Genomic DNA, 9,393 nt, shown 5'->3' on the forward strand with positions numbered 1-9,393 from the left:
TCTAATCCATAAAGAGCTCTGCAATAATAACCTTTTGAAGTATAATTTTAGAATATTACTTGTATCCTACTACACCTGCTAGCTCAACTCAAACAGAAACCAATATTATCTCCTATTACACAACATCAAGCAAGCTTTAAAAAACATAATCCAGCACAAAGTATCCAAGCAATCCAAAGACATTTATAAAAGCCTTAAAGCTCTAAACAAATAATATTCTTATAATGTTCTTATAATATTAAAAAAATCTAAAAATTTTACTATATTAAGTCCAAAAGCAGTTTCCAACTATAACACTTTATTCAGCTTCCATCTGAGACCCAGTTAAACTCATATTTTTACCACAATCCAAAACCATACAATCACAAAAGTATTACCTCCGTGTTACACTTTAATGAACTGATTTGAACAACCTGCGAATCTTTCCAGTTGCCCATTGCCGTGTGCAAAGCCCGCCGCGTCCCCAGCCGTGTCTCCGAGCCCTCCCTCCCTCCCTCCAGCCGCGCCCAGGGCCCCGCAAGCCCGAGCGGAGCCGCGGTGCCCCCGGCGCTGCCCCGCAGCCCCGCCGCTCTCCCGGCTGCAGCCCCCGCTGCCATCCCCAGCCCGCCCGGGATCCTCCAGCCCTGCCCGGCCGGGAGCGAGGGCAGCTCTGCCGAGCAAAAGGAGCGAGGCTGCTCTGCCAGCGCTGCAAAACCCGAGCTCTGACTGCCGCCAAAGAGAGGAACGAGAGAAAAACCCGGGATTTGACAACTCCTCCACAGGGAAATGAAGCGGGGCACGGACCCTGGTTCAGAGGAAGAGTTTAACCCGTTCCATCCCAGCCCCGTCAACACACAACGGGAACTGACTAATTGGGCTGACATTAGACCTAAACTCATGCAAGATAAAGATTTTAATTCAACATATAGAAGACTCCTTGCTGTGCCAGTTCGATATAAGGAAAATAATGCTAATCCTCGGTGGGAGCCTATAGCACATTAGGATATTCAGAAATGAAGAAAAGCTTTTAAAGACAACAGCTTAAACTCCCAGTATTCAATAACGTGATGAGAAGTGGATATGATTCTTATCACCTCACACCTTCAGACTCCTGTAACATTTCATCTGTAATTTTAACAAACTCACAATATATTCTGTGGGACTTGGAACAGCAAAAGCATCTTCACAGATCGATGGAGAGCTCTGCTAGAAGCCCTAAAGCCCAGCTAACAATCAGTCAATTAGCTAGAGATCCTCCAAACCATAAAGCTGAAGACCAAGCCGAATCCCTTTCCAGAGCAGGAATAAGAGATATTAAAAATGCAGCCAGAAGGACTCTTTTAACTGTACAACTGCAAGAACCCATGAAAATGCCGATTCTCTGATTCAACAAGCCACAACCAAACCTCATCTTGCCTTTTTAGATCGCTTGGCACAAGCAGTTCAGAAGCAGTGTCCTAAGGAAACAGCACATCCTCACTGAATTAAAGCCTTGCCTTTACTAATGCAAACAATAAATGGCAAAGGGTTCTGTTACCAGAGCAGCCACCAACAGTGCCACCAATGCTCTCAGCTTGTGGTAACTGCACTCCACAGCACATCGTGACCATACAAGCTCCCGCACTGGGGGAACAACTTACAAAGTCCCAAGATTCACGGGGAAATAAATTCCAAAGAGTTGTTGAGGCTCAAACCAAAACTATTGAAGAAACCCTCACCGCTTTCCAGGTAGAGCCCATTAAAGAGCCATGTTTTAACTGTAAGAAAACCTAAGTCATTTTAAAAAAAGACAGTTCTGAAGAAGAGACAAATACAAAATCACCTGATACTTACCCTCAGCACAAAAAAAGAGGCATTATACCGATCGCTGTCGCTCCAAATTTAACAGAACAGAGAAGCCTCTGTCGGGAACTTCAACAAGAGCTCACAGCGCCACCGTGACACAAAACAAAGAACGGCGGCTCCATCGCAAACGAACAGAGCAGATGCCATTTGTAAAATCACCAGAAATCTCCCGAGCAACGCCGAATTATTACCCCCCGGGGCACGATGCAAACTAACAGCTTCTACATTACCATACCTCTAAACAAACTTTTGTCATCAGTTTCTGCCCGCAGGGGTCACTAGTACTTCACAACAGGGACAGGACATTTTCATTCTAAGCAGAGACAAAACCATCATTCTTAGATTTTCAGTTTTCCCAACTATTAGTTCAGTACATTGTAACCAAGAGCTGACAGCTTCAGCTCTTGCTTGCAGCACTCCAGCAGCAATTCAGCCCAAACCACTAAGAGCCATTACTGCTGCATTGCCAGTGACTGTAGCTAAGCAAGACATCCACGGAGAGCCTGTGCTTTTAACGAAGCAAACCGTGTACCAAGGCATGGCACCGAGAGCTTTAGCCCACAGCTGGTGGCCTCTGGGTGGGAGGTGTCCCCAGTGCAGAGCCAGAGCCCCCTTGCAGTGTGAGCAGGGCAGTGGAGCAGGGAATGTCCCAGCCGTGCTGGCCACGGGCACGGAGGGCGCTGCGATTCCTCCTGTGCTGCAGCCCGGCCCCCGAGCCCCGGCAGCGCCGTGGGGCTCCCACAGGAGTCACAGCAGCCCCGCCGTGTGCGCACAGTGAGCTCGTGGGGACTGCCCCGGTGCCGAGGATGAGCCGAGCATCGTCCGGGCCCTCTGGGCACAGCCCCAGCCCGGCAGAGAAGGAAGCCTCGCTGGCCAGTGAGGAGCAGAAACAGAAGGGAGTTTCTAATGAGAGCCCCAGCAGCACCGACCGCTCCAAAGTTATCATCGCAAACGAACAACCCCGTCCAAGGGAGTCAGGAGCCTCCAACGGGGAAAAACTAAATGCCATCAAAAATTAATAAATTAACAATTACCAAAAAATCACATCAAACCCAAAGAGCCCCTAGGATTCCCCAGAGTTTGTTATTCACAAGAAAATGCCTGACTCCTAGAAATTACTCCACAACTTTAAAAAATCAACAAAATAATAGAAAACTGAGACCCCTGCAACCTAGACTTCCTTTCCTTTCAATAATTCCAAGAAATTGGCCTCTTATTGTCATCCAGTTGAGACTGTATTTTCAACATTCCCCTACATCCAAAAATACCCCTCCATTTGCCTTTTCAGTTCCAGCCATCTATTTAAAAAATTACAAAAATCTCACTAGTCAGTTTTACTGCAAAAAATAAAAAATCACCTACTATTTGACAATATTTTATAACAGGAGCTTTATCTCCACCACAACAAAAACAGCCACAGTCAAGAACTTTACATTACATAGACAATTTACTCATTTTACATTACATAGACAATTTAGTCATTACCAACTCAAAAAGAAATAAAACAGATTCAAAACAACGTCATCACAGACGCTCAAAACACTAAATTCAAAAGTTCTACATCACAGAAATTAAAAAGTTCTTCATCAAAAATGCAAGAAATCCCACCTTAAAAATATTTCAGATAGAAGATAACAAAACAATCAAGCCACAGAAAGTACAGCTCCCATCCAGTGCCAAGACCTTACAAAATTTACAGCTTCTCCTCCAGTTTTAATTTAAAACTCTGAGACAAGACAAATTAAAAATCCATTTCATTTAATAACCCAAGACAAGAAATTTACTTCTATTTCCACAAATACTAAACCTAAGTAGATTCCAACAAAAACATAAAACCATATCACACATAAAACCACACTAACAATTCCACAAACAAAACCACAACCGCACAGATGTAAGGCACACAGAAAAACTACAGTTCACACCCAGCATCCCCTCCCCAACCTGCACAAACTGCAAACCTCAACTTTTATATCAATGGTAAAACTATAAAAATCCTTCATATCACAGAGCTCTTTTAGCAAAGGCATAGTATCCATCATGTTAAAAAAAATCCCTAAATATCCAACTTTACAAAATAAAGTATAAACAAAACAATTTAGTGCCTTAGAATTAACCAGTCCTGAAAAAATTTGACAAACCACAAAAACTAAATACTCCAATAAATTTATTAAAAAATTAAAATGTCGCAGACATCTTTTATGAAACATCCTTTCCTTAGGATTGTTCCTCCTGAGAAGCTGAGAGGCCTCAGGAACAAAATGTAACCAATGGTTATCTGCTGCTGTGGAATGCAACAGGTGCATCTGGGATTGGCTCATGGGGTTGTTTCTAATTAATGGCCAATCACAGCCCAGCTGGCTCAGACAGAGAGTCCAAGACAGAGCCTTTGTTATCATTTCTTCCTTTTCTATTCTTGGCCAGCCTTCTGATGAAACCTTTTCTTCTATTCTTTTAGTATAGCTTTAATGTAATATATATCATGAAATAATAAATCAGCCTTCTGAAACATGGAGTCAGATCCATGTTTCTCTTCCCTCAACATAAGACCCCTGTGAACACGGTCACATTAAAATACATAAAAAAGCCTTTTACCAAGAGTAACTAAACAAGAACATAAAGGTAAATAAAAAATATAGTAGCAGTTTTTAGTTTTACTTATTTTTACAACACAAAGATACCTATAAATCAACCAAAACCAAATGTTTAAGTTACTCTGAGTCAACAAGTTCAAACACCAAATATTTAACCCATTTCAGCCCAAACAATCCCTTTACAACCTATTTAATCACTACACTGATACCAACCCAAAAATAACCAACTCCAAACCCTGACAGCTCTGAGGGTACAGTCACCAACCAAACAAATCCTGTACCCAACTATATCACTGAACCCCCAATCTTGTTAAAACACCCTTTAAACCTCAACAATTAAACACTCTGAATTCTTTAACAATCAGATTTTGTACTAAGCTTCAGTATCAAAGAAATCTACAATTAATATTACTCCTCATCATCCTATATAGAAAATCTCAAGTTTTTAGTACAATTATAGCACTCCTCGGCCCCCTAAAAATAAAACTATTAATCTTAACAAATTCCCATAGAAATTCCAAAAAAAAAAAAATAAACTCATGGAAAAAAATACAAAAAAAATACAACCTAGCAAAACGTTCCCTCAAAAATTAAAAATAGCCCACATAACATCAAAAAACTCACTATAATAACACCTAATATTAAAAAAAAATAAAAACCATAAAAACGCCAACCCATCATTATTAAAAAAACCTGCAATAACAATTTTAAACCCTACAAAACGAGTTACATTAAATTTGTTTTTACCTCAACTCACCTTTAGTATAACTTTAAAACAATTAAACCAGAGTATTAATTAGACAAAAAAAAAATCAATACTACTTCATTTATAACAATGTAATAACAAATATTAGTACTATTAAACACACAACCTTACAAAACAAAACCACCATCAATTTTCTCTTACTAACACATCAACTTAATAACAAAAGAAATTAGGAATTATATTACATAAACTTATTGAAAATCTATCCACAAACAACTTCAAAAACGAAAAAACTTAACAAACCAAATTAAAATAAATATTAAAATTTAAACTTTCAAAATGATTTTAAAATAAAACACAACCTTTACACCTTATCTAAAAAAACTTTACAAATTAAATTTCCACATATTAATTATTATAATACCGGTACTTATATACTTCACTCTACACAACGAAAAATAAATCAGACCTCAAAAACATTTCTAGTTGTTTGTTTGCTTAGTTGTACACACTAGTAAAGAAATGTTCTTCTATTCTAATGTCTTTGCCTGCGAGCCCCATAATTTCAGAATTCCGAGGCAAGGGGTTTACATTTTCCATTGCCAGGGAGGCTCCTGCCTTCCTCAGCAGATCCCGGTCTTGAACCAATACAGCCCCAGAACATCGCTCTGTGCCACTGTGTGGGGAGTAGGGAGGGAGGGAATCGGGGATAAAGTGAAGCCGGGAAGGAGAGAGCAGCGAGGGGAAGGTGCAATTTAAGGTTTTGGCAGCCTACTCATTCCCTTGCTCTGATTTGTTTGATAGTAAATTCGATTAATTTCCCCAGTTCTGCTATACCCATGATGGGTGAGAGATCTCTGGCTGCCCTTATTGAGAGCCCCGAGCCTTTCCTGCTGTGTTCTGTTGCCTGCCCAGGGCCAGGAGCAGAGGCACAGAGCGCTTTTGCTGGCCCCGGGCACCTGGACGGACCCAGCCCAGCCCGAGAATCCCTGCGGGAATTCCCTGTTGAGAGCCCCAGGAGCGGCTTCCCCGGGGCTGCGCTTCTACTCCAGCCACAACAGAGCGGGGACTTTCCCGTACCGCGGTGTTTTACAGACAGGACCGACCGGGGACAGCTCATCCGACCTTATCACCCCGCTCCTCTCCTCGCTGCGATTGGCGGCTTCGGAAAAACGTCACGCGCCCGGTGAGTCGCACCGGGAACAGCGCAGTGGCTCAACGTGGTGGCCACGTGTCATTCCGCCGCGTTCGGGTCTCTCTGCAGCGGCCGCAGCGGCACCCGGAGCCCGGCGAGGCGGCGGCGGAGCCCGGAGGCGGCTCCAGCCCAGGTGGGAGCCGCGGTCGGTGCTGCCCCAGCTCGGGGCTCGCTGCGGGCGGAGGGGCCGCGCTGAGGGCCGGGGGGTTCTGGCGAGTTCCTGGTGGCGGCTTCCCCCGTGTCCCCCCTGCGCTGGGATCCCTGAGGGAGCGGCTGCCCGCGCTCTCCTCCTTGCCCCGATGGCCGGCATGGAGCCGGTGTCGCGGCAGCGCTGGCTCATCCCGGCTGCTCTCGCTGGCACGGGGGCGGCTGCTCCGTGCCCGGGACCGATCCCGCCCGTGCGGCACCGGGCTCGGGGCCGCTGCTCGGGGGGGAGGTGTCCGTGCCCGGCTCGGGGCTGGCACGGGATGAACTTGAACGGGCCTCAGAGCCCAAAGCGCTGCAGGCGCCGAGTGCGGGCACAAAGCGCCGCATCCTGCCTGCTCCGGGGCCGAGGCTGCTCGGCGCTGCTCTTTCTGTAAAACAAGTTTCACCTTCCTGGTAAAATTTGTAAGTTTAATAAAAAGACAGTAGGCGACAGAAGTAAGGCGAAGGGTTAAAAACGGGCCGGGTGCTTCGCTTTCAGCCGAGAGCACAGTTATCTTTGGGGATACCCCTCTAACAGTTTTTTCATTATATCAGCTTGTTGCATGTTCATAGACCCTTATGCATATTGGTATTCTTCCATAAACTAGTTGACGCATTCCAGGACCTATTTTGCATGTGCTCTTGAGTTTGCATGTTTAGAGCATGCTTGTTCCTTCGCTGGGGTTTCGGTCTGTTCTTTTTATCACTTCCAATTTGGGCCTTGGTGCATACTTTCTTCAGATGGCATATGCGGATAGCTGGCATATCAATAGCAGGGGCCTCATTACATGTTCACTGGATGTTATCCCGACCAAACAGACAGTTCACTCATCACCATATCACCTACCACTACTACAATGTCTAAATTGTTAATAGCAGAAATAGAGGTAAAGTTATTTTAACATTACACAAATAGCATTCAGCTTAATATTTGCGAAAAGCCAACAATATAATATATAACATCTGTGTGCCAGGACCCGCTCGGTGTCCACAGCGGCCGTGCCGGCGCTCGGTGTGCCCGGGCTCCGAGGCGCCGGGGCAGGGAATGCGGGGCACAATGGTGAGCAGCCCGGGGCTGCTGCTTCTTACCCCTCGGCAGGGCCGGGCTCCGAGCCGCAGCTGCCCCGGGCCAGCAGCAGGCGGCAGCTCGCAGGCGCTGTCAGCGCCCGGCCCGGCACGGAGCTGGGCTGCAGCGGCTGCAGAGCCACAGGGGCCGGGGCTGCGGGCACCGAGAGCTCCCGGAGGCTGCGCTTGTCTCCGCAGCTGCTGCCGCACCTCTGGGCAGCGGGGACAGCGCAGCCACAGCTGCCACCGCCCTCCTGAGCCCCCAGGGCCGGCACCAGCAGTGACCTCTCCCCGTGTCCCTTTCAGGGTGCCAGCAGCGCGGCTGTGAAGCTGTTCCCGAGGCCGAGCTCCCAAAGGATCTGCCAGCAGCCCTCCTGATGTGTCAGGAGCAAGGTGCTGTTTGTTCCAGGCAGAGAGATGCCGGCTGTGAGCAGGAGGAGAATGAACTCTGCTCCATTCGTGCAGTTGCAAATGAGCCCCAGCATCCCCAGCAGGGACCAGCAGCCGCGGTTCCACACCTGCCTGGGCCACAAGAAGCCACCTGGCATCAGCAGGGGGATGCCACTTGTGAGCGTGCAGTGAGTGAAGATGTGGAGCATGGATTCTGCACCAGTGATGGGAGCGTGAGGGAGAGCCTGACTCCCCAGGGCACATCAGCAACCAAGAATGAACACAAAAGGAACCGCAGAAGATTCCTGGGTGAGTGCAGGGCCACCCCTGTGGCCTCTAGGGTGGGGACAGTGTCCCAAGGACAGGGCTGGCAGGTGTGTGGCTGTTTCCCGATGTCTGGCAGAGGCCTGGTGCTCTGCTGGGCCCCATCAGTGGCTGGAAGCAAGAGCCCCAGCTGCCCCCAAGGCTGTGCAGTTCTCCTGCTGCAGCCTGGGCCCACAGCTGTGTCCCTGCCTGTGGCCAGGCTCTTGGCTCTCTGGCTGCCAGCTGAGTGAGGCCCACACTGGCTCAGGGTTCCCTGCTCTGCTCCCTGGCCATGGGCTGAGCAGATTGAAGGCCTGGCTCTGCTTCTGGCAGCCAGCAGCTCTTTCCTGCTCCAGGTGAATGGATCAGGGGCCATCCCGTGGGCACGGCAGTGCTGATTCTGCTGCTCCTGGTGCTGGTGCTGGCTTTGGGGGTGGCCTTGGCTGTGCTGGCAGGTAAGGGAGGGGCAGCAGGCTGGGCCCAGCCCCTCGGGGCAGAGCGGGCTCCCTGCTCCTTGCACAGGGCAATCCTCAGACCTTCTCCTCTTCCCCCTGCAGCACCACAGGTTCCAGTCACAGCTGCGACTCCTCTGTCACTTCTGGGCTGTCCCCGTGACTGGGTTGGGTACAATGGGGTCTGCTACTACTTCTCACGGGATTTCAGCACCTGGGAGCAGGGTCAGGAACGGTGCTCCAAGCTCGGGGCCTCCCTGGCCATTGCCAAGGATGAGGAGGCCATGGTGAGTGAGGGGCTGTGGGCGGTGTGGGGTGGCTGAGGGCAGCCTGGGGGTGCTCCTGGGCCGGGCTCGGTGCTCGTAGGGCCGGGGCCGCAGCCCTGGGCCGAGGCCTTGCAGGGAAGGAGCCCCGGCGTGCGGGGGGAGCCCCGGGCCCGTGTCCCCCCGAGGGGCCGGGGCAGCTCCCACTCCTCTCTCCTGGGCAGGATTTGCTCTTCCACCTCCGTGGGAACGTCGATTACTGGCTCGGGCTGCGCAGACGGGGCGAGCGCCTGCACTGGGGGGACGGCAGCAGCTACAGCTCCCGGTGAGTGCCGGGGAGCCGGGCAGGGCCTGGGGGCACAGGGGCACAAGGGCTGCCCCTGGCAGCCAGCGCTGCCTCTGCTCCTCCCTGCAG

General features: G+C 49.0%; 1 protein-coding gene across 1 annotated transcript in view; it reads left to right on the forward strand.

The window, feature by feature from the left end:
* LOC139595423 (C-type lectin domain family 2 member D2-like) overlaps positions 1–9,393 on the forward strand; it is a 28,951-nt gene that overhangs the window by 17,438 nt on the left and 2,120 nt on the right. The window contains exons 4-5 of the mRNA XM_071438536.1: positions 8,821–9,002; positions 9,203–9,303. Coding sequence (XP_071294637.1) covers positions 8,821–9,002; positions 9,203–9,303 — 283 coding nt within the window. The remainder of the gene's footprint in view (positions 1–8,820; positions 9,003–9,202; positions 9,304–9,393) is intronic.

This window comes from Agelaius tricolor, unplaced genomic scaffold (genome assembly GCF_023055355.1).
Source record: "Agelaius tricolor isolate 1412-34295 unplaced genomic scaffold, bAgeTri1.0.p SCAF_13, whole genome shotgun sequence".
Taxonomy (NCBI): domain Eukaryota; kingdom Metazoa; phylum Chordata; class Aves; order Passeriformes; family Icteridae; genus Agelaius; species Agelaius tricolor.